The following is a 27,360-nucleotide window of genomic DNA, read 5'->3' on the forward strand; positions in this document are numbered from 1 at the left end:
ATTCATTCACTATTATATCAAATACTGCAGCATGTGCTGTCCTGTCAAAAAAGGTCCCTTACTGCTAATGGGAAAATGTAGCAGGTTTCTTCTAAGACTATATGTTTATAGCCCAGTGGTAAAGCACTCGCTTGATGTGTAGTCGGTTTAGAATCGATCCCCGTCGATGGCCCCATTTGGCTATTTCTTGTTCTAGCCAATGCACCACGACTGGTATATCAAAGGCCTTGTCATGTGCTATCCTGTCTGTGGAATGGTGCATATAAAAGATCCCTTGCTACTAATGGAAAAATGTAGCAGTTTTCCTCTCCAAGACTGTATGTCAAAATGACCACATGTTTGACATCCAATAACCGATAATTAATAAATCAATGTGCTCTACTGGTGTCATTTTTTTTTTAGCAGATATGTATTTTTTTAAATTGGGAAATAAAAAGAAGTTGTAGTTACTACAAAAAAGCGTCTATATACGTGAGGAAAAGGACGATTTGTGCAATAGTTCAAATGGTAGAGAGCTCACGTGAAGTGCTTTCATCATGGGATTGAAACCCTCAGTGCACCCTTTCTATGACCGGTGGATTATCAAAGGCTGTGGATGTTTTAGACTTATGGGTGTTATTGTCTATTTGATCCCGCAAATGTCATTTTTGACCAAAGGTGTTAGCCTGAGGTTAAAAATGAAACATTTGCGGGCATCAAATAAACAATAACACCTGCAAATCTAAAACTCCATATGGTTATATCCACTGTAAACTGATTTGTTTTTCTATGGAACTAACTGTATATTTGGTATTTCTTGAAAAAAAAATACCTTGCTACAGTCTAACTGTAGACCCTTGAATCGTCAACTTCGCCTGTTCCAATTGCTAATTGTGTCACTTTCTAATGACGTTATTAGCTTTCTGGGTGATATTTAAATTTGATCCTGGAAAAAAAATGTAATTAACAATACACAAGGCACGTGCCATCAGTTTACTATAATAAATAAATTAGTGAACTCTAGTACTGTCATTAAACAAAACAAACTTTTTAACTCGTAAGTAGAAAATATAATATTTAAAAAAAATTGTTTTATTCATGCTTTGTTTTTGGCAGATCGTCGTGTTTTGGTGACAGGCGGAAGCACCATGAGTCAGTCTGTTGTATTTGAACACTAAGCAGCTAGAATAATGCACTATATGTTAGCTTCATTTTATCTCCATTTTATCTCTACAACCAGCATGGCTCGATGATTAATTCTATTTAAGGGACTGGTCACATTTATCAGCATTTTAACATGCATACAAACCTTACATGTACATATACTTCTGTTTTTAGTAACCCCCACCCCATCCTAACAGCATACTTAAAAGTTATTTAGATTTTAGAAGCAGACCTCAAAATACTTTGAAATTTGTGTGGTTAATTTTTTTTGGTTTTCATAAAAAAGAGAGCACATAACTGATTAATAGTTTATACCTTATTTGTCAGTTGTAACTGATTTGGTTACTGCAATGGGTTGCCAATCAGAATGCATAATATTATCCATTTTATCCAAAATATTATTTTCGTGAATAACAAGCTAGGACCATGTCAAAACCTTTCAAACGTACATGTAACTAAACAGAGACGACGTCATTTTCAGAAATGACGTCATTTTGATAAGCGTTTACACTGGGGAAGCTGCACTAAGTTATGATATCGCTTCACAAAATGACGTCATTCGATGTGCACATGAAATCATTATGACACACGTGGGTCATACTGGTTATATTTCCCTGAATATCTTGAACTATGTGGATAATAATACTGAATACTGGATGAATGGATCATGTACTAAACACAAGCATGGTGTTTAGTTGAATCAAGTATCAATTACCGTAATGCCACGAAACTATTTACACTGATTTAAAAACATGATAAAGATGACGGACCAATTATATCAAGCTCTAGATAAGTTATAATGAATGGATAACACCACAATTTCTAGTCTGTAAATTACATAAATAGAAACATGTAATTTTGTTGCAGTAAGAGCCGTTCACCAAGAAAATCACACATTACAGACAAAAACTTGATCGCGAAAAGAAGTGTCGGTAACAGAAAATAATAGACAAGTAATCATTGGAAATCATTCATTTTACAATGAGTGATTGTCAAATGTGTACTTTGAGAACCATGAGTTGTAAGATAAATCGTCTCCAATGGGCATAAATGTCTTATTCTATTTATTACATACCTATTCAATCTTACTATGGTGATAAAGACATTTTGAAACCATGTGATAAATTTATTTTGTATCGCACATATGTGCGATCTGGACTGGAACTTTTAAATGGGGAATTCTCTTTTTAGTTTCACGTGACAGCATGTGGTGAACTTCACTTACGGGGGGGGGGGAAGATACCACTCGACCGCTATGCGGTCTCGTGGTCTATATTCTTGTGCAAAATAAACTTATGCAATAAATAGGAAGCAAAAACAACGTAAGTGAAGTTCTGTATATTTCTTACACACTCTTAAAACCTCATTTCTAATATACTTTTAACAGGAAAACACTAAACAAAAAGCCTCAACATTAAGTTCGTGATTTATTTCAAGGGTTGATAAGAAATATTTTTATTAAAAAAAATTGTTTTAAAAGCATACATAAACTGTCTTTATCACCTTCCCCCACCCCACCCCCGTTCATTGAGTTTGTATGCTTGTAAAAATTTTATGAATGCTTATACACTGGTTATGAGGACTTCTTCTTTTGCCAAGTTATGAGACATTCATTATGATATTGCTGATGCACTAAGACTAACACAAAACACACGTTGTATATTTAGAATGCGTGATACATTTCTATAGTTTTCTGTTAGGTTTTGTAAAAGACTACAACAGTCATAAACTAACCTGCACTGATGTGTATTTTTAGTGCTGGGATACTGTCTAGATTTTAGTTTTTCTAAGCATGGGACCAGATTGCACATAGAAATACTTTTCTTCAGAAGTTTCTATTTAAACTAATCCTAGTTGTAGTCTTGCGTTTACGAAGTAAAAAGATCAGATATAGGTATTTCTTTTCTGGTGGTGGTGATGACAACAGCATCAACTTTTGTGTTAAAGTTTATGGTTAAAGTTTCGTGTTTTGATCAGTTTGTCACAAACTACAAGTTTGCCAAAAACATTTATGGCAAACAAAACATTTAATTCTGACTAAGTCTTGTTTCATTAACGAATAATAGATAGATTGTATTGCTTTGGTGTCAAGTCAATGAAACTTGGTTTATAGTTGAACCTATGATTTTTCATCACTGTTTGCCAAAAACGTTTATGGTAAACAAGACATTTAATTCTGCCTAAGTCTTGTTTCATTAACGAATAATAGATAGATTGTATTGCATTGGTGTCAAGTCAATAAAACTTGATTTATAGTTGCATCTATGGATTTTCATCAAAGTGCACGGAAAACGTTTATGGTAAACAAGACACTTAATTCTGTAGAATTCTTGTTTTATTAACGAACAATAGATAGATCATATTGCATCAGTGTGAAGTCAGTGAAACTTGGTTTATAGTTGCACCTACATTGTATGGATTTTCATCACAGTGCACGGAAAAAGGTTATGGTGAACAAAACATTTAATTCTTCAGATTTTTTGTTTCATTAACAAACAATGGACCGATCCTATAGCACTAGTGTATGATATGGGTGGAACATAGACCGATCCTATTGCACTAGTGTATGATACGGGATGGAACATAGACCGGTCCTATTGCACTAGTGTATGATATGGGGTGGAACACAGACCGATCCTATTGCACTAGTGTATGATATGGAGTGGAACCTAGACAGATCCTATTGCACTAGTGTATGATATGGGGTGGAACATAGACCGATCCTATTGCACTAGTGTATGATACGGGATGGAACATAGACCGGTCCTATTGCACTAGTGTATGATATGGGATGGAACATAGACCGGTCCTATTGCACTAGTGTATGATATGGGGTGGAACATAGACCGATCCTATTGCACTAGTGTATGATATGGGGTGGAACCTAGACCGATCCTATTGCACTAGTGTATGATATGGGGTGGAACATAGACCGATCCTATTGCACTAGTGTATGATATGGGGTGGAACAGAGACCGATCCTATTGCACTAGTGTATGATATGGAGTGGAACATAGACCGATCCTATTGCACTAGTGTATGATATGGGATGGAACATAGACCGATCCTATAGCACTAGTGTATGATATGGAGTGGAACATAGACCGATCCTATTGCACTAGTGTATGATACGGGATGGAACATAGACCGATCCTATTGCACTAGTGTATGATACGGGATGGAACATAGACCGATCCTATAGCACTAGTGTATGATATGGGTGGAACATAGACCGATCCTATAGCACTAGTGTGTGATATGGGGTGGAACATAGACCGATCCTATTGCACTAGTGTATGATATGGGGTGGAACATAGACCGATCCTATTGCACTAGTGTATGATATGGGGTGGAACAGAGACCGATCCTATTGCACTAGTGTATGATATGGAGTGGAACATAGACCGATCCTATTGCACTAGTGTATGATATGGGATGGAACATAGACCGATCCTATAGCACTAGTGTATGATATGGAGTGGAACATAGACCGATCCTATTGCACTAGTGTATGATACGGGATGGAATATAGACCGATCCTATTGCACTAGTGTATGATATGGAGTGGAACCTAGACCGATCCTATTGCACTAGTGTATGATATGGGGTGGAACATAGACCGATCCTATTGCACTAGTGTATGATACGGGATGGAACATAGACCGGTCCTATTGCACTAGTGTATGATATGAGATGGAACATAGACCGATCCTATTGCACTAGTGTATGATACGGGATGGAACATAGACCGATCCTATTGCACTAGTGTATGATATGGGATGGAACATAGACCGGTCCTATTGCACTAGTGTATGATATGGGGTGGAACATAGACCGGTCCTATTGCACTAGTGTATGATATGGAATAGAACCTAGACCGATCCTATTGCACTAGTGTATGATATGGGGTGGAACATAGACCGATCCTATTGCACTAGTGTATGATACGGGATGGAACATAGACCGGTCCTATTGCACTAGTGTATGATATGAGATGGAACATAGACCGATCCTATTGCACTAGTGTATGATACGGGATGGAACATAGACCGATCCTATTGCACTAGTGTATGATACGGGGTGGAACATAGACCGATCCTATTGCACTAGTGTATGATACGGGGTGGAACATAGACCGATCCTATTGCACTAGTGTATGATATGGGGTGGAACATAGACCGATCCTATTGCACTAGTGTATGATATGGGGTGGAACATAGACCGATCCTATTGCACTAGTGTATGATATGGGGTGGAACATAGACCGATCCTATTGCACTAGTGTATGATATGGGGTGGAACATAGACCGATCCTATTGCACTAGTGTATGATATGGGGTGGAACATAGACCGATCCTATTGCACTAGTGTATGATATGATATGGGGTGGAACATAGACCGGTCCTATTGCACTAGTGTATGATACGGGATGGAACATAGACCGGTCCTATTGCACTAGTGTATGATATGGGGTGGAACCTAGACCGATCCTATTGCACTAGTGTATGATATGGGGTGGAACGTAGACCGATCCTATTGCACTAGTGTATGATATGGGATGGAACGTAGACCGATCCTATTGCACTAGTGTATGATATGGGGTGGAACGTAGACCGATCCTATTGCACTAGTGTATGATACGGGATGGAACATAGACCGATCCTATTGCACTAGTGTATGATATGGGGTGGAACAGAGACCGATCCTATTGCACTAGTGTATGATACGGGATGGAACATAGACCGATCCTATTGCACTAGTGTATGATATGGGGTGGAACATAGACCGGTCCTATTGCACTAGTGTATGATATGGGATGGAACATAGACCGGTCCTATTGCACTAGTGTATGATATGGGATGGAACATAGACCGATCCTATTGCACTAGTGTATGATATGGGGTGGAACATAGACCGATCCTATTTCACTAGTGTATGATATGGGGTGGAACAGAGACCGATCCTATTGCACTAGTGTATGATATGGGGTGGAACATAGACCGATCCTATTGCACTAGTGTATGATATGGGGTGGAACATAGACCGATCCTATTGCACTAGTGTATGATATGGGGTGGAACATAGACCGATCCTATTTCACTAGTGTATGATATGGGGTGGAACATAGACCGATCCTATTTCACTAGTGTATGATATGGGGTGGAACATAGACCGATCCTATTGCACTAGTGTATGATATGGGGTGGAACATAGACCGATCCTATTTCACTAGTGTATGATATGGGGTGGAACAGAGACCGATCCTATTGCACTAGTGTATGATATGGGGTGGAACATAGACCGATCCTATTGCACTAGTGTATGATATGGGATGGAACATAGACAGATCCTATTGCACTAGTGTATGATATGGAGTGGAACCTAGACCGATCCTATTGCACTAGTGTATGATATGGGGTGGAACATAGACCGATCCTATTGCACTAGTGTATGATATGGGGTGGAACATAGACCGATCCTATTGCACTAGTGTATGATATGGGGTGGAACATAGACCGATCCTATTGCACTAGTGTATGATATGGGGTGGAACATAGACCGATCCTATTGCACTAGTGTATGATATGGGGTGGAACATAGACCGATCCTATTGCACTAGTGTATGATATGGGGTGGAACATAGACCGATCCTATTGCACTAGTGTATGATATGGGGTGGAACATAGACCGATCCTATTGCACTAGTGTATGATATGGGGTGGAACATAGACCGATCCTATTGCACTAGTGTATGATATGGGATGGAACATAGCCCAGTGCTAAAGCGAAGGCCTGATGTGCAGTCGGTCTAAGATCGATCCCCTGTTGGTGGGCCCACTGGGCTATTTCTCGTTCCAGCCAGTGCACCACAACTGGTACATCAAAGGCCATAGTATCTGCTATCTAGTCTGTGCGATGGTGCCTATAAAAGATCCCTTGCTACTAATGGAAACATGTAGCTGGTTTCCTCTCTAAGACTATATGTCACAATTACCAAATATTTGACATCCAATAACCGATGAATTAATAAATCAATGTGCTCTAGTGGTGTTATTAAGCAAAACGAACTTTGTATGTGATTTACTATATGCTTGTGGGTTGAAAATAGCTTGCCTAAATCAGCTTTTTTAGATCTAGGCGGGCTGTTCTAAACTGACCGAACACAACTCATTTGGGGTGAGCCTCCTTAAAAATATTTCGATTCAGTTTTCTGTAGTTTACAGGTATTCATTTCATATTTTTTATTTTATTTTATGTCTTCTTCTGCATGTTGTAATTACACTAAGTCTTTGTATAATATTTACTTATTTGCTCATCGGTGAGTTCACGATGTATATATACAGGATTTACTGTATTCTGATTGGATGACGTCAGTAAAAACCCTGAATGTTATCCCTCGATAATCCTCAGAAAATGATGTCATAACGTCAAATGGGACATCATTACATAAAACAGATTTATGTGTAATGTGTTGTTTGTAATTATAAAAATTGTTTGTCGTTATTTGTGATATTATCAGTGTATAACAGTAAAATATTTTATAAAATCACATAGTGTGGAGGTTACAATTTGTGACCATTATACATGTATAAAATGATAAATTCACCCAGAAATTACAAACAATTCTTACATAAAAGTATCCATGTGTGTTGTAATTCATCATTTTATCAATTGCCTGTGGCGGACGGGATGTAGCCTTGTGGTAAGGGGCTCACTCGATGCATGGTCAGTGTGGGATCGATCCCTGTTGGTGGGCGCATTGGGCTATTTCTTGTTCCAGCCAGTGCTCCACAACTGATGTAACAGAGGCCATGGTATGTACTATCCTGTCTGTGGGATGGTGCATATAAAAGATCCCTTGCTGCAAATTGAAAAAGAGTAACTCATGAAGTGGCGACAGTGGGTTTCCTCTCTCAATATGTGTATGGTCCTTAACCATATGTCTGACGCATATAACTGTAAATACAATGTGTTGAGTGCATCGTTAAATAAAACATTTCCTTCCTTCATTTAATTCATCATTTTATCAGTTGCCTGTGATTGATATTACTGTATATTAAACCATAAGAACCAATTATACTACAGGTATACAGGCATTCACAAACATACTTTTGGATTTTAATACCATTCAAATCATAATAAAGCTGCTAGAAAGCTAATTAGCATGTTTAAGAACTGTTTTTATTTTATTGCACCTTGTTTGGTCATCATGTATGTGATATAATCGGTGTTAATGTTGAAGTGCTTCGTCTAGCATGACTGGTATATCAAAAGGTGTGGTATATGCTGTCCTATCTATGGGAAAGTGTATTCAAAAGATCCCTTGCTGTTAATGGAAAAATTTAACAGATTGCTCTGATGACTTGTCAGAATTACCAAACGTTTGACATGATTAAACAAAACAAAAGTAACTTTAACATTCATTTAGCATTTTGCCCCATTGTCAAAAAATAATGAATGAATTAACAACCAATTAATGAAGTAAAATGTCCATTTCAAAATTTGTTTGAGAGCTGACAATTTGTTTAGCATGTACTTTTCTTGACAATATACATGTAAATCTGGCTTTGTACTCTAATTTAGCCACTTAGTTAATGATTGTTTTGTGCTACAGAGGCATGTTATACCTGTATGCCCATAAAACTCTTAATTCCTGCACAAATATGCTTTCATAACATCAGTATGCAGGGCTTATAGAAAATGTTTTTAATCCACTATCCATGGGATCAGTGATTTAAAACATTTACTAGCCACGATTTGAAATTCACTAGCCCTATTGTACTTTCAGTTAATGCTATTTCACTAAATAATAGTAGTAATCAGATATGTCACCTAAAGAGAGAGATAGAGCTTAAAACACTAACATTGGATAGACTTAAGACTTAACTGCAACATTTGACAATTTTTGTTTTCACTAGCTGTCGGGCATTGCAATAGTAGTTATTTACTAGCCCAACATTGAATATCACTAGCCATGTGAGTGGGGCTACCATATTCTAGAAGCCCTGAGTATGGGAAAATATAGCAGGTTTCCTCTGAAGGCTGTGCTAATGTGCTCTAGTGGTGTTGTTAAACAAAACAAACTTTAAAAATGTATACAGCTTTCTGTATCTGCTGTTGTCTTTGGGACAAGTTATATAAACGATACCTTGCTGCTAATGGGGAAAATGTAGCTGGTTTCCTCTGAAGAAAATGTATTAGAATTATAAAATATTTGACATCCAGTGGCTTATGATGAATTAATGATAATGGATATGCTCTAGTAGTGTCATTAAACAAAACAAACTTTAACTGTCAGAAGGTGTCGTTAAACTAAACAAACATCAACAATATGTGGAAGCATCAGGTTTCTTCTCTCTCTTAATGTTTTGCATTTACCGTAGTTTGGCACCCAACAGCCAATGTATTTTTCTTGCTGGGGTTCATTAAACATTAATTAATTCATTCATTCTCTCTCTCATGACCAAGTGTTGACATATTCCATGTGTTAAATAAGAAATAGTCGCAGAACTTTAAAATATCCAGAGGTTTCGTTTTATTTCCTCTTTCATTCTCGATGAAGTGTTGAAATAACCATATGTTAAATACCAAATTGTCACATAACTTTAAAATGTACTGAGGTGTCGTTTCATTTCCTTTTTCATTCTCGATGAAGTGTTGAAATAACCATATTTTAAACACCAAATAGTTGCAGAATGGTAAAATATACTAAGGTGTTGTTTCTTTTCCTATTTCACTCTCGATCAAATGTGTACACCAAAGTCGTAGTTTAAAATGTGCTGAGGTGTGTCATTAAACAAACATTCCTTTCTTTTCCTCTTTCACTATCGACCAAGTGTTGACATATTCATGTGTTAAAATCCTTATAGTCGTAGCTTAAAATGTGCTGAGGTGTCGTTAAATATTCCTTTCTTTTCCTCTTTCACTGTCAACCAAGTGTTGACATATTTGTGTGTTAAAATCCTTATAGTCGTAGTTTAAAATGTGCTGAGGTGTCGTTCAACAAACATTCCTTTCTTTTCCTCGTTCACTCTCAACCAAGTGTTGAAACAACCACACCATATACATGTAGCCGTAGTTTACAATGTGCTGAGGTGTCGTTGAACATTCCTTTCCTTTGTTGCAGCATGTGGAACGTGTTTGTGGAGGACTTCATGATAAACAGAGTCCAGTTCATCTCATTCTCGTCCACATATGGAGACCTGCAGGATCTAATGGCCAACACATACTTCAGATCATATCCACTCGTCGACTCGGCAGGTATGTACAATCAACTCTTGTGTTTATCGTATACTTCAGATCATATCCACTCGTTGACTCGGCAGGTATGTACAATCAACTCTTGTGTTTATCGTATACTTCAGATCATATCCACTCATCGACTCGGCAGGTATGTACAATCAACTCTTGTGTTTATCGTATACTTCAGATCATATCCACTCGTCGACTCGGCAGGTATGTACAATCAACTCTTGTGTTTATCGTATACTTCAGATCATATCCACTCGACTTTATGGATGGCCCTTTCAGTTAAAAGAAAAGTTAAAGTTTGTTTTGTTTAACGACAACACAAGAGCACATTAATTTATTAATCATTGTCTAGTCTGAAATAGTCTTTGAGAGGAAACCTATATTTTTTCCGTAGTAGCAACATATCTTTTATATGCATCATCCCACAGACAGGATAACACATACCACAACCTTTAATATACCAGTCATGGTCAACTAGCAAGAACGAGAAATAGCCCAATGGGCTCACTGATGGGGATTGATGCCAGACCAATCGCATATCAGGTGAGTGCTTTACCACTGGCTTACGTCCCTTTGTCTTTAGAGATGTACATGTAAGTTGTTCTAGACATCCTAAATAAAACGCTTATCTGATGTGCGATCAATCTAGGATCAATCCCCGTCGGTGGACTTATTGGGCTATTTCTCATTCTAGCCAGTGCTTCACAACTGGTGTAACTAAGGCAGTGGTATGTACTATTCTGTCTGTGGGATGGTGCATATTAAAGATCCCTTGCTGCTAATCTAAAAGAGTAGCCCATGAAGTGGCGACAGCGGGTTTCCTCTCTCAATATCTGTGTGGTCCTTAACCATATGTCTGACGCCATATAACCGTAAATAAAATGTGTTGAGTACGTCGTTAAATAAAACATTTCCTGCTTCTTCTTCCTTATGTGTTTTATTTTTATATTGATGTTGATAATTAATTATTCATTCATATTTTTACCATTTTTGACACCTAATAACCTATGTATTTTTGTGTTGGAGTGTCATTAAATATACATGCTTTCATCCATCCATCCATCCATCCATCCATCCATCCATCCATTCAATGTTTTTCTCTCCTAGACTCAATGATTCTCCTCGGCTCCATACAGCGCTATGAGCTGGAGCGACTTCTCTTCATCCGTCTGAGTCATGACCAGAAGGTTGTCGTTGACAACGTGCATTTTATCAACGAAGATGGGGATTCGTCGAGCGGGTCGACGCCCTCCACGCAGTCCCCACCCACTGTGTCCCCGCCACAAGATCGACTCGTTGCCAAACCCAGGTTTCTCGTCACCAAAGTGGATGAGGCTCCGCCCCCGGTGGTGGAAATCGAACTCGGAAACATGCTTAATACAGTTAGTTATTCTTTTCAACTTCACCTGACCTCATACAAATGCATATTCCCATGACGATAGTAGTTGCTTTTATCTTAATCTAAATCAGGGTTCATAGCCTTAATTATTAGCCATATCGTTCAACATAACCGAGTTAATAATAATCATACGAAGCACACGTGTATTAACAAGTGTAATGATGTAATTTTGGGAAGCGACATCATAACATGACATTGCTTCCCCAGTCCAAGCTCAGACTGTGCATTTGAAATATGATGTCATTTCATCGTCTCCTTCTAGTTGTGGCTAAAACATTTTGAGTTGGGTCTTGTTATTCATAAAGAAAACAACAATAATAATATGGATAATAAAGAAATTATTACACTCACGTGTGAATCGTACTGATTTTACGAAACTCGTGTCAGAATTCATGTATTACCCTCGCTCTTGCTTGGGCACTAAAAAAATGCTGACACTTGTTTCGTAAAATCAGTACAACACACAAGCTTGTATAATAATCTCTATAGACCAAACAAATTCAAAGACTTTTACCTGCCATTTTCAAAGATTTTCAAAGGCTTTTTTACACAGCGGTGAAAGACAATAGAATGCGATAAAAATACCAAATTAGTTTGTTTACATTGCTGTCGTTGGCATATTAAACCTTGTAACTGGAAAATAGCAAGTGCACGCAGTTGTAAAAGATATCATTGCTTTGGCTATGATTTGTGAGAATTTAAAGACTTTTAAAGAATTTTATTACAATTCAAAGACTTTCAAAGACTTAAATGTAATTTTTTCAAATTCAAAGATTTTTAAGGAATTTAAAGACCGCTACGAACCCTGTAAACCATTTGTCTTTTTTTCTTGATTTAATTGAGTTTCTTGACCAGGGCCCATATTTCTGAAGCAATCTTAGCCTACGAATTCGTAAAACTATCGTAAGCTATGACATCATTATGGTATGTCAGACCTTGCATTTTAAGGTGCGTGGGTGTGATCGTGCTCGTACAGTGCACATAATTTCAATCTGACGAGTGTGATGAAAAAAACGGCGCACATAAAATAGATGGGTATATTTATTTCCACTGTTTACAAAAATCAACAATTTTCATAGCTCATTTAGCTGATAGGAAGGTCCTTTTATTAAAACAATAAAAATTTAAAAAAGTAAAGTTTGTTTTATTTAACGATGCCACTAGAGCACATTGATTTTTCATCTTATCATCGGCTATTGGACGTCAAACATATTTATTCTGACACTAATTTTTGGAGGAAACCCGCTGTCGCCACATAAGCTACTCTTTTATGACAGGCAGCAAGGGATCTTTTATTTGCGCTTCTCACAGGCAGGATAGCACAAACCATGGCCTTTGTTGAACCAGTTGCAAGTGGTTTACACCTATCCATTGAGCCTTGCGGAGCACTCACTCAGGGTTTGGAGTCGGTATCTGGATTAAAAATCCCATGCCTCGACTGGGATCCGAACCCAGTACCTACCAGCCTAACCATGACGCCACCAAAGCCGGTCAATAAAAATTAAAAATATGGCAGTGGATTCCATGCAGTCGTTAAACTGGTATTTCTCTTTGTTGAACAAATTGGGAAATACTGGTTTAATAAACCAGTTGGTAGACGTACCAGTCAAAATCCAGTCAGAGCTACACTGCCTATTTTATTTATTTTATTGATTTTTCACTCGCCTTAGCATATTGAGGTGTGCGATTTTCCACTCACCTATAATTTTCAAAAACCAAGGACTGGTGTGTACTGTAGTGACGTCACAACCTATGATGGTTATACAATTTCAAAAGATGGCTTCAAAAATATGGGTCCAGGTGAAGGAACTCACTTAAACCAAGGAAAAAATGACAGATGGTTTAGATTAAGACAGAGCAAAAAGGAAAGACGTCTGGACCTATATTCATAAAAAGGTTTAAACTTACATCTACAACTAACACTTACGCCTGCTGTGGATTTACGTTTACGTGCAAGAAGCACCTTATTCTCAAAGATGGTCTTTCAGTCCGTGGGCGTTCGCCATCACAAACTGCTTCAATTATTGGAAATGCTGCCATTTTCTGCAAATAATAGTAAATAACAGCGATCGTTCTTGAGTTATTATATGTACACGACTTATGTGCAGTGTTAGTTGTAATCAGAGGCACTCTTTTATTTATGTCTAACTTTACGTTGTTTCGTGAATACATGTAGGTCTTCAGTAGTAGATTTACGTTTACATGCAAAACTAGACTTAATGTTTTGTGAATATGGGTCCAGAACCACAAGAGTGAAAGAAAAAGAAGGAAGTTACAGTCACATAACCAGTACAGAAAGGAAGACGCAGTAGAAGAATCTTACACCATCCTCATTTAGGCTGTTGGGATGTTCGAACCAGACTATTATCCTTAGGGGAATATGCATTAGTTTTGAGAACAGGTATTCATAAAAAAGAAAACATCTCAAGTTTTCTCCAGTTCAGTATTTTAGCTCTGTCTCTGCCTGTGTTTCTGCCCTCATCAGAAAAAAATAATACTCTGTTATGTGAGAAATACAGGTATATACTGAACAAGAAAAAATATTTTAATTAAAAACAAAAGTCTTCCTAAAATGAATGCAATATGTACATTGTTGGCTCTCAAAATTAGTCTAAAACCTTCACAAAATATTGTTAATTTTAATAGATGCAAAAATAACTGGATTCAGTGTGAATAATATATTAAAATTAAAAATACTAATAATGTGGATGTTTCTTTTGTTATTGAGTATAATAATAAATATTCCTTTCCCAGGGCTTGAACTTAATGACAGCACTGATGACAGTTGCTGTTGTTGAGACATAAATTGTCATAGGTAGAGACCATCACCGACAGAACTTTTGTGCTGTTGATAAAACTCCCCAATAATGGCAAAATGTATACACCTGGTATACATTATCTGCCAATATTTAACATTTGCACATTTGAAATATGTCTGCATACAGCAAAATAGCCTTTCAGTCATGTTTATTTTCTGCAAAAGTCACTTTTAACAAATTTGCCATAAGCAGGCTCAAAATTGCCGTCGTTGGTCCGTTTCACCCATGGCAATTTTTTGTTTAAATTGCCGTGGGAGACATTCTTTAGTTTGAGCTCCGCTTTCCTCTTTGTTTATGTCAAATGACTGTGTTTCAGACATCCTTCGATTCTATTAATGAGTCTGGTGCTGAAAACTACAACACGCTGCACTTCCCCATCAAATCTATCCTGAAGAAATCACAGGGACTGCCACGTAGAGCTAGCACGGGAGACTTGAAAGGTTAGTGTCACGTGGAGGAGATGATTATCCCCTCGTAATGACCTGTCGGGGAAATATAGGGTTTTGCAAGACACTATATGTCCCCGACAACTCAAACGTATGTATATACATGGTGCATGACAGCACCACTCTATGGACTGAATTTTTTATCCATATCATGGAACCGTCACCTGTATGAATTGGAACATGATGTCTTGAACAAGTTCACATTTTACCTATTGTTATTAAAAATAGAAATTATGATGTCTACCGCCATGAAGTGGGTCAGACTGGCTTTATCAGTGGCAAAAGAGGATGCTAGGTGGGTGCAGGAAAGTACACAGAGACTGCACCTGTGGAGAAAATTTCTCGCTCCAGCCAGCGCACCACGACTGGTACATCAAAGGCTGTGGTATGTGCCATCCTGTCTCTGGGATGGTGCATATAAAAGATCCTTTGCTGCTAATCGAAAAGTGTAGTCCATGAGTGGCGACAGCGGGTTTCCTATCTCAATATTTATGTGGTCCTTAACCATGTGTCCGACACCATATAACCGTAAATAAAATGTGTTGAGTGCGTCGTTAAATAAAATATTTCTTCCTTTATTCCGTGGAGGAAGTTGAGGCAGGTAGGTGATGATGTGGACAGCTCAGAAGACGGGCAAAGGAAACTTGACAGAATAGGATCGAAACCCATCAAAATCATGGGAGAAATTGGCATGGTTTTTTATTAAGATAACGAGAATGAGAGGCAGAGGATGATAGACGATAAAGATAATTTTCAGGCATCAAAATGATCGTTCAGGTTACCAGGGGCTTTCGTGTCACCTTTACGATGTAAAAAGGCTAGATATAGGTATTATTTTCCCGACTGCATTAATGTTTGTGGTAAACTTTTGCATTTAGATCCATTTCTCATGAACTACAAGTCCTAGGTCAGTGAACCTTGGTTTATAGTGGTGCCCATCACAGTGCACTGAAAAAGTTAGTGGTAGATGAAACATTTAATTCTACAGAATTCTTGTTGAATTTTGTTTTCTTTAACATTAACTGAGATGGACATCTGTGGATGCAACGTCAGTGACATTAAATACATTTATGATAGCTGTGCAGACATTTTTTTTTCATTGTCTACAATTTATGTTAATCAAGATCGTTGAATGTGACAAAAGAATTAACCACATTACAACATAATGTGTGTTTGTACAATTATACACAGTTGTAAAATAACTAAAATAAAATTAAAGTTCTGAGCAGTCTTTTGAAAACCAATCAAATCGTTCACAAGGGTTCACAACGCAGACTACTGGAACAATATTGTGTTTTATTTTTTAGCTGATGTGAACACATTTTACAAAAAGAAGGCGCGCCAGAAGAAAGAAAGCATAGTCGAGGATATGCCATTTGTGTTACAGGTATAATTGTTACAGGCATGCATGTGTCTCTGATAACACCTCTATGGTCTAAGACCATGAGTTATCTCCCTTGCATCATGGCAGATGTAATACATTTTTAATTTTACTCTTTTCCACCCAGTTGTGACTAGTTGAGATGAGCAATACTATTGTAAAGATCCATTTTCAATTGCAGTCAAGATACTAGTGGTGGTCTTGAACATATTTGTCAACATTCATAGGAGTTATCTGTGTTGTTGTTTTTTGATTGTTAAAACATCGTAGAATAATAGTCAAACATATTCAGTGGATTTTTTGTCTGGTGTTTATATTTAAGTTGTTTTAACAATATCAAAAAGAATGCGAAAAAACAAGTCTCCATTTTTGTAGACGTAGCCCAGTGATAAAGCGCTCGCTTGATGCACGGTCAGTTTGGGATTGATCTCCGTCAGTGGGCCCAGTGGGCTATTTCTTGTTCCAGCCACGACTGGTACATCAAAGGCCGTGATATGTGCTATCCTGTCTATGGGATGGTGCATATAAAAGATCCCTTGCTGCTAATTGAAAAGAGTAGCCCATGAAGAGGCGACAGCGGGTTTCCTCCCTCAATATCTGTGTGTCCTTAACCATAATATGTCTGACGCCATATAACCGTAAATAAAATGTGTTGAGTGCGTCATTAAATAAACTATTTCCTTCCATTTTCGTACCGTTATTAATGTCAAAATGTGCACGTTTGTTGTATTTAAAAAATAAATAAATTGAAATACTTCCTTTAAAACACGTTGAACATTATTATTTAATGAAAGTTGAAGATGTTTTAAATGGTATATTTGTTTACAATGACTGATGATATGGAATTTGAAGAAGATGATGGAGGAAGTGTAAATAAACTCGTTGAAATCATCGCAAAAAATGACGTCAACAAACATGTAGGGGTTATAATATAAAATAAGTTCTTGCATTGATATTTTCTATTAATCAATCTTTATTCATAATTTTTTTTTTTAATAAATTTTTAATATTTATTAGGGTCATTAAACTTATAGGAGGTTCCCTAAAAATATTACATACAATAAAAAATGTTATAATTCATAATGTTGTATATTTTTGTTTCAGAAGGGAAGTATGCAAAGTTTATGCAAAAAAGTACAACTGGTAAGTTAATTGTTACATTTTCCATCAATGTTTCTTAATTTTTCACTTCATTTCAGCATAAATTTAAAATATTTAGAATAAAGGCTACATAACTCTTTAAATTTGAATTTCACACAGTGTTACAATTTCTAAATTATTATTTGGAATTTTTTTTCCAATTTAGGGTATGTAATAAATACAAAACTACATATATGTGGTTTTCTGATTTCTGTATTCCACGAGTGTATTTCCTGCCGGAAACCCCTCTGCCTGCGGCATCAGGGTTTCCTGCAGGAAATACACTCGTGGAATACAGAAATCAGAAAACCACATATATGTAGTTTTGTCTATGTATTTTTTATGTGAAGTACTTTTAATATATCGTGTATCTGTATTTGTAGCCACCAGACCCTGTCAGAGTAAAGAATCTCACACCACAGCAGGTAAACTACATGACTCTTTATTATCTTTATTGTCAGTCACAGTCAGTTACAGTCAGTTAAATGGTCCCCAGTGACAAACTAAAGTAGTTTGAATTTTGTACTTGCATCATTAAGAAGTTTGTGGTCATCTTGTATGAACCTAAATGAATCAAATGCTTGGATACGACAGTTATAAAAATACTGGGGAAAATGCTTTGAAATGTAACTGTTGTAAAAATGCCCAGAGGTGTTGTTAAACCAGACATCGCCATTTCAGGTGAGCTATCAATCACGCTCCCTATCACTCCCCTGAGACTAGTTCAACAAGAGTAATATTTAGCTCCCCTTAGCACATGAATTAATTAAAATAAGTACAACAAAAGGATTAAATATTCATTTGTCTAACCGTCGGTGGGCCCACTGGGCTATTTCTTATCCCAAGCCAGTGCTCCACAACTGATGTAATAAAGGCTGTGGTATGTACTATCTTGTCTGTGGGATGCTGCATATAAAAGATCCCTACTGCTAATGGGAAGTAGCAGCAGATTTTCTCTCTAATTATCTCTGAGGTCCTTAACTGTATGTCAGATGCATATAATTAAAATGTGTTGAGTGTGCATCGTTAAAAAACCCATTCCTTCCCCATAGCACATGGATTTTTTGTTTGAAGTACTACAAAAGAATTAAATATCCAATTGTCTAACATTACTTCTTTCCTTCCTCTTAGCATGTGAATTTTAAAACAAATAGAACTACCAAATGATTATATATTCTTTTGTCAAACATTCCTCTTTACGTGAATTTTAAAACAAATAGAACTACAAAAAGACTAAATATTAATTTGTCTAACATTACTTCATTCCTTCCCCTAAACACATGAATTCAAAAACAAATAGTACTACAAAATGATTAAATATTCCTCTTTAAGTGAATTAAATTTTTTTTTTACATAAGGACTAAATATTCATATGTCTAACGTTACTTCCTTTCCCTTAACACATGAATTTAAAAAAAAAGTACTACAAAAGAATTAAAATATCCATTTGTCCAACATTTCTTCCTTCCTTCCCCTTAACACATGGTTAAAAACAATATTACTACAAAATAATTAAAAATTTTTTGTCTGACAGCAAGAGGTGTGGGCGATGGAACAGCTGCAGCACGGTATAGACTGGGAGGGAGTCCAGATCGACCCTGCCCCCTTCCAACTGGTTGAGCGAACGTCACTACACAAAGTCCACTCTCTCTTCTCTCTGCTCGGACTGAACCACGCGTACGTCACCAACACAGGCAAACTCGTGGGAGTCGTCGGACTGAAAGAAGTAAGTGATGTATTGTGTCTGCTTTTTAACTTAACCTGGTTGAGCGAACGTCACTACACAAAGTCCACTCTCTCTTTTCTCTGCTCGGACTGAACCACGCGTACGTCACCAACACAGGCAAATTCGTGGGAGTCATCGGACTGAAAGAAGTAAGTGATGTATTGTGTCTGCTTTTTAACTTAACCTGGTGGAGCGAACGTGACTACACAAAGTCCACTCTCTCTTCTCTCTGCTCGGACTGAACCACGCGTACATCACCAACACAGGCAAACTCGTGGGAGTCATTGGACTGAAAGAAGTAAGTGATGTATTGTGTCTGCTTTTTAACTTAACCTGGTGGAGCGAATGTCACTACACAAAGTCCACTCTCTCTTCTCTCTGCTCGGACTGAACCACACGTACGTCACCAACACAGGCAAACTCGTGGGAGTCGTTGGACTGAAAGAAGTAAGTGATGTATTGTGTCTGTTTTTTAACTTAACCTGGTGGAGCGAACGTCGCTACTCAAAGTCCACTCTCTCTTTTCTTTGCTCAGTCTGAACCATGCGTATGTCACTAACACCGACAAACTCGTGAGGATCATCGGGCGTAAGTGGCGTATTGTGTCTGCTTTAAAACTTAACATTACCTCTAACTTGCTGTTGGGAACATTTGGACCAGCATGTAATAGGGTGAAAGTGCCACAGGTTAGAGGTCATGTTAAGTGTACAATAAATGTGTCACAGGTTAGAGATCGAGTTACATGTCACAGGTTAGAGGTCAGGTTAATTGTTCAATAAACATGTCTCAGGTTTGAGGTCGAGTTACATGTCACAGATTAGAGGTCAGATTAAGTGTTCAATAAATGTGTCACAGGTTTGAGGTCGAGTTACTTGTCAAAGGTTAGAGGTCAGGTTAAGTTTTCAATAAACATGCCATAGGTTTGAGGTTGAGTTACGTGTCAAAGGTTAGAGGTCAGGTTAAGTGTTCAATACACATGTCACAGGTTTGATGTCGAGTTACATGTCACAGATTAGAGGTCAGGTTAAGTGTTCAATAAATGTGTCACAGGTTAGAGGTCAAGCTACGTGTCAAAGGTTAGAGGTCAGGTTAAGTGTTCAATAAACATGTCACAGGTTAGAGGTTAGGTTAAATGTTAAAAAAACAAAATTATCTAAGTTTTCTCCAGTGTTGCTGTTCCCGTAACTACTGGTGCTATTGATCAGTTGAGTTCTAGCAGTGTCATGGACGATTATGAATTTCATAATCGATTATATTAAAGGGCGTGGTATGTGCTGTTGGACATTTCATCATCTCTCTGATGAACACGTTAATTGTAAATGCTTCATCTTGCATGACTGGTATATCAAGGGCTGTGGTTTTTGATGTCCTATCTGTGGTACAGTGTATATAACAAGATCCCTTGCTGCTAACAGAAACATGTAGCGGGTTTGTTCTGAAGACTATGTGTCAGAATTACCAAGTGATTGACATTCAACAGCCAGTGATTAATAACTCGATGTGCTCTAGTGGTGTCATTAAACAAAAACAAATTCTTTCTTTTGTTTTGTTCTCACCTGAAAATCTTGCAACACTCTTAATAAGGTAGTACAATTGCAGATTCAAAAAACCACACGGGTTAAATATTAGTTTTTTCTCATTCCAACCAGTGCACCACAGTTGGTCAAAGGCTGGTGTATGTGCTATCCTGTCTGTAAAAAATTGCATATAAAAGAGCCCTTGCTGCTAATGGAAAAATGTAGCGGGTTTCCTCTGATGACTACGAGTCAGAATTAGCAAATGTTTGACATCCATTAGCCAATAATTAATCAATCAATGTGCTCTAGTGGTGTCATTAAACAAAACAATCTTCAGATGTTATCTCTGCTATTTAACTCAGCTTTATTTTCCCCCAGTTAAAAACCCCAGGTTGGCCTATACTTTTCTTGACTCGGCAAAATTTTCCAGATTTGTTTGTCATTATCATCTCTGTTTATTACTTCAGCTCCGAATCGCAGTTCAAGGTCACCTGGACGCGCAAGTGGCGGAGGAGAGTGATGACGACACGATTGACGACCCCGCGGAGCTGCAGGTGGAGGACCCGAGAGAGAGACGGCCGTACAGGCTGGTCGACATGAAACAACAGTAGCAGGAGAACTGTCACTTAAAGACTTTGAACAATAATAGTTCTCATTTGGAGACGGTGACATAAAGAGCTAAAGTCATGGAGCAACAGTAATAGTTTTCATAGGAGATCGGCAAGATAAAGAGTTAAAAGTCATGGAGTAATGGTATTACTCATGGAAGACCTATGACATAAAAAGAGTTAATGTTTGTTAGCAACAGAACTCAGATTTGGACCATAAAGAGTCAAAAGTTGTTGAGCAGCAGTAGTTCTGCAACATAAAGAGTTGAAGTCATTGAGCAATAGTAATACTCATAGGAGACCAGGTCCTGTAGCATAATAAGTTAAAGTTGTCGATCAGCTATAGTTGTCATAGGAGACCTGAAACATAAAGAGTTAAAAGTCGTTGAGTTATGGAAAAGGACCAAAGTTTATTACTCACAAGTCTTTCTTTGGTGACATAATATAGGAACGAGAAAAATATATGTTTGTGAATTGTTGTGATCATGTTTCTGATAGAAGATCAGTTTGGTGCCTAAAGTATTATTACAGCAGTACAATTTAAAAAAAAACCCCACTGTATTCATTAAGAGTGTGGATTATTAAGAGTCAGTCCTTGTGCTCTTTGTCAGTATGACACTTTATAACATAAAGTGTTAATGTTCTTGGGCTCCAACAGAATAATGATAATAGCCATGGAACATAAAGAGTTATTGATAAAATACCGACATTAGCTCTGGATCATAAAGGGTTAACATTGTTTTATACAGAATACTGACATTAGCTCTACAACATAGTTAACTCATTTTCTTATGGATATTTTAGTATGCACTGGTGTAGGCTATGGACAGAAGGTGTACAAGTTTCTGGCAAATGTCAAGGTTAGCAGCCATTTTGTTAACTATTGCTTTGTGAAACAAGTAACATGAATGCCAAAATATGATTCATTGTGAAGCTGTGGAACAAAAAGAGTTAAACTTTGTTGCATAGCTCTCTTATTGTGATCATGTTACTTAAAGTGGATTCAGAATGAGGCTGTGGGAAAGGTCAAGGTCAAGAGTCATTTTGGTGAAATGGAACTGTCAGAGCAGCATCTGTGTCTTACGATGATTGATTGTGATGATCTAGACATAAAGAGTTAAAATTTCTGTGTTTTATACATGCAGCTCTTGTACAGTGATTCATGTTGGATTCAAGATGAGGCTCTGGAAAAGGTCAAGAATTACATTCCTTCAGCTAAGCAGCCATTTTGTTTTCCTATGCAATTACATATATATTGCTCATAAAGTGAAACAGCATTGGTACTAAAAATAACCCCACATTTGAACTAGGAAAAAATCTTAGTTTTATATTCCATTTTCAGCCAGCCTTTTTTCTTTGCTGTTTTAAGATCATTGCAGACTTAAAACGATGATTTGTTAAGAAGTTTTTTGTCTTTCCATTTACTTATGTTGGTGTCAAACGATACACAAATACAGATTAAGCAATATTTATTACTGAAATGTAATGGTCATGGAGCTCTTCAAACATAAAAAACAGAGACAGTGTTGGAATAAAATAAAGGCACCTTAATATTTCTAAGTCAAAGAACATTACATATGCAAGACTCAAACGCACAAATACTGAAAGAAATTCAAATGGAAGCATGGAAAACGTAAGATATTAAAGTCTGTTTTTGCATGCAGTTTAATACAGAAACAAAATGTATTGTCAAACAACATTACATGAGTGAAATGCACACATAAATACACTTGTAGAAATTCAAAAAAGAAACCGAGAAAACATAAGATATTAAAATCTGTTTTTATTTGCAGTTTATTACAGAAACAAGATTTATTGTGTAATCTGGAAATGACATGAGTTAAGATTTCTTCTGTGTGAAGAAGAACATGAATAGCTCTGGATACCCAGTTATTTTGTTACAAAATATCAAATAATACTTGAAATTCTTTCAACAAATTAAAATAAAATTTGCCAGTTTTTTTTTTATACATGTATTTGCAATTGGTGAGTTTGACGACTGCCAAGGTAAGCCCTGTTACATCTGTATCATACAGTACTCGGGTATGGACAGTCTAGAAAGACTTGAGTCCGTTCACAGGACTCTAGTACCTGTGCGATGAAGAGTACTTTTATTTAATTATATTGTTTTGTATAAGTAATTTTGCCATATATAAGCTTGCCACCAGTTACATTACAATGCTGAGATATGGAGGCAATACAAAAGTCGATTGCATGGAATGCAATACAATGGCATATTTTTGCATCCATGTTCAGCACTGGAATTAAGATGCTTAATGCTATTTTACTTTATTCCTTAGTCTCATTATCTTCTAGTGTAAATGTCGAGTACTCTGGGTCTGGGTCGAATTTGACCCTCGAGTACTTGAATCCAATATTTTGGACTCGTGGAGGCCCTAATTGTTACATATATGAGTTGTTTATATATGGTTCCAGGACAGTACGGATATATCATTATCTGTATATAATTATGCATGTGCATATACTTAATTAAGTATTAATTCAATTGTCTTTCATTTACTGTTGCATTTAACATAGTTCGACAACTAATAGCCGATACATTTTATGTGCTGGGGTGTCGTTAAACATTCATTCATTTATTCATTTATTCATTTAGTGGAATGTGTGTAAGCTTTGAAGAATTCAATGCCTCCATATCTTGATGCATTCACATTTATGATTTATGTGGCCTTTTAGAAGCAAGAGAATGTAACTGATATGTTTTAAAGTGCCATGTACAAAAATGTATATAATAATTATGTAGTTCTATCAAAGACGTGTATTTTTCCCATTCAACATTGTACAGTGTTTATGGTCAACACTGACTTGTATGCTCTAAAGAAATCAATGTAGCTATTTATTTGTTATAAAATGAAACAGAAAGGTTTTAGAATGCTATATGTAAGAAATCAATGTAGCTATTTATATTTTATAAAATGAAACAGAAAGGTTTTAGAATGCTATATGTAAGAAATCAATGTAGCTATTTATATTTTATAAAATGAAACAGAAAGGTTTTAGAATGCTATATGTAAGAAATCAATGTAGCTATTTATATTTTATAAAATGAAACAGAAAGGTTTTAGAATGCTATATGTAAGAAATCAATGTAGCTAGTTATTTGTTATAAAATGAAAGAGAAAGGTTTTAGAATGCTATATGTAAGAAATCAATGTAGCTAGTTATATTTTATAAAATGAAACAGAAAGGTTTTAGAATGCTATATGTAAGAAATCAATGTAGCTAGTTATTTGTTATAAAATGAAAGAGAAAGGTTTTAGAATGCTATATGTAAGAAATCAATGTAGCTAGTTATATTTTATAAAATGAAACAGAAAGGTTTTAGAATGCTATATGTAAGAAATCAATGTAGCTATTTATATTTTATAAAATGAAACAGAAAGGTTTTAGAATGCTATATGTAAGAAATCAATGTAGCTATTTATATTTTATAAAATGAAACAGAAAGGTTTTAGAATGCTATATGTAAGAAATCAATGTAGCTAGTTATATTTTATAAAATGAAACAGAAAGGTTTTAGAATGCTATATGTAAGAAATCAATGTAGCTAGTTATATTTTATAAAATGAAACAGAAAGGTTTTAGAATGCTATATGTAAGAAATCAATGTAGCTATTTATATTTTATAAAATGAAACAGAAAGGTTTTAGAATGCTATATGTAAGAAATCAATGTAGCTATTTATATTTTATAAAATGAAACAGAAAGGTTTTAGAATGCTATATGTAAGAAATCAATGTAGCTAGTTATATTTTATAAAATGAAACAGAAAGGTTTTAGAATGCTATATGTAAGAAATCAATGTAGCTATTTATATTTTATAAAATGAAACAGAAAGGTTTTAGAATGCTATATGTAAGAAATCAATGTAGCTATTTATTTGTTATAAAATGAAACAGAAAGGTTTTAGAATGCTATATGTAAGAAATCAATGTAGCTATTTATATTTTATAAAATGAAACAGAAAGGTTTTAGAATGCTATATGTAAGAAATCAATGTAGCTAGTTATATTTTATAAAATGAAACAGAAAGGTTTTAGAATGCTATATGTAAGAAATCAATGTAGCTAGTTATATTTTATAAAATGAAACAGAAAGGTTTTAGAATGCTATATGTAAGAAATCAATGTAGCTAGTTATTTGTTATAAAATGAAAGAGAAAGGTTTTAGAATGCTATATGTAAGAAATCAATGTAGCTAGTTATATTTTATAAAATGAAAGAGAAAGGTTTTAGAATGCTATATGTAAGAAATCAATGTAGCTAGTTATATTTTATAAAATGAAACAGAAAGGTTTTAGAATGCTATATGTAAGAAATCAATGTAGCTATTTATATTTTATAAAATGAAACAGAAAGGTTTTAGAATGCTATATGTAAGAAATCAATGTAGCTAGTTATATTTTATAAAATGAAACAGAAAGGTTTTAGAATGCTATATGTAAGAAATATGCAATAGGCTCAGTCACTTCAAAGGGACAGACCGTAGTTTTTAAACACTATGGCATATTTTTCACCTAGACTCTAGTTTCAAGCCGTAAAAATGGACAATAAGTTTGGTTAAGTTACAAACCTGTATCAAATTTAGATACAACAGAGTGAAACAAAAGTCTGTGATGATGAAATACCCTGAAAAATAAACTAAAACGCGACTCCATCACCGCTACTTCTCAGACGCACGTGCGTTTTTAAAAATATGAAAAATGCATTTTGTGGTATTAGAAACACCAGGATGATCAGAAACACTTCGGTTGTAAGGAAATGGATAATCTAAACAATAAAATATAAGTAACGTTTGATTTGAGTGATCATAAATGGCTCTAATAGTGAAAATATGCCTTAGTCTTCAAAAACTAGTGTTTGTCCCTTTAATGTAGGGATAGTGACATAAAATGTGAATAAGTACATTTTTAGTCTAGAGGTGCCTTTTGGTCCACTTATGAAGGCCTTTGTGTGTATATTACTGTAGAGTGCAGTGAATTCTAGTCAGCTCGCCAAACTATTCTGATGGACAAGTTAAAAACAAAACAAACATCAGTGCAACTGGCGGCCTTGTTTTTCCTAGAAGGGGCAGGGCGTAGCCCAGTGGTAAAGCATTCACCTGATGCGCGGTTAGTTTATGATCAATCCCTGTCTGTTAACTCATTGGGCTGTTTCTCATTCTAGTCAGTGCACTACAACTGGTATATCAAAGGCTGTGGTATGTGCTATCCTGTCTGTGGGATGTTGCATATGAAAGATCCCTTGCTACTAATGCAAAAATGTAGCGGGTTTCCTCTCTAAGACTATATGTCAAAATGACCACATGTTTGACATCCAATAGCCAATGATTAATAAATCAATGTGCTCTAGTGGTGTCATAAAACAAAACTTACTTTTTAATTCTTTTCCAGAAAGGATTTTCATATTTACCCCTCAATTGTGTGTTTGTTCATTACAGAATGAATGTATTTGTATGTCAATGAAATATAATATAGAATGTATTGTAAAAAGGGTAAAAAATTGCATATGTATAATTTTGAATTGTTTTTGCTCATATAAAATGTATGTGCATACATTCAGGTTTTCTGCCAGTGGGTTTGGAGGGTAAAATTATATACCCAAAAATCATGGAAATTAATGGATATATTTATATAATTAAATTTTCTTTGCATCTATATACACTTTACAGCAATTTGATTGGTCCAGAGGTGCTTACTTTTTTGTTTGTTCATATCTCGATGAACTGAAAAAACATAAGCTACGCCTACTACACACCCCTCCCCCACTGACTTACACTACTTTTGTGCAACAAGCCAGATTATTCAGGCAACCATATTTAGATATTTTGAAGAAAACTCACGTGAAAGCTACAAAAGCAATAAAACAAATGTATACAATAAAATAATGAAAAATGCTATAGCAGAGTA

General features: G+C 36.1%; 1 protein-coding gene across 1 annotated transcript in view; it reads left to right on the forward strand.

The window, feature by feature from the left end:
• LOC121390221 (chloride channel protein 2-like) overlaps positions 1–26,021 on the forward strand; it is an 87,014-nt gene extending 60,993 nt beyond the window's left edge. The window contains exons 18-25 of the mRNA XM_041521989.1: positions 10,271–10,404; positions 11,503–11,777; positions 14,930–15,053; positions 16,367–16,446; positions 17,545–17,583; positions 17,964–18,005; positions 19,115–19,306; positions 21,291–26,021. Of these exons, the coding sequence (XP_041377923.1) occupies positions 10,271–10,404; positions 11,503–11,777; positions 14,930–15,053; positions 16,367–16,446; positions 17,545–17,583; positions 17,964–18,005; positions 19,115–19,306; positions 21,291–21,434 (1,030 nt within the window). The 3' untranslated portion in view covers positions 21,435–26,021. The remainder of the gene's footprint in view (positions 1–10,270; positions 10,405–11,502; positions 11,778–14,929; positions 15,054–16,366; positions 16,447–17,544; positions 17,584–17,963; positions 18,006–19,114; positions 19,307–21,290) is intronic.
• The last annotated feature ends 1,339 nt before the right edge of the window (positions 26,022–27,360 follow it).

This window comes from Gigantopelta aegis, chromosome 15, assembly GCF_016097555.1.
Source record: "Gigantopelta aegis isolate Gae_Host chromosome 15, Gae_host_genome, whole genome shotgun sequence".
Classification (NCBI taxonomy): domain Eukaryota; kingdom Metazoa; phylum Mollusca; class Gastropoda; order Neomphalida; family Peltospiridae; genus Gigantopelta; species Gigantopelta aegis.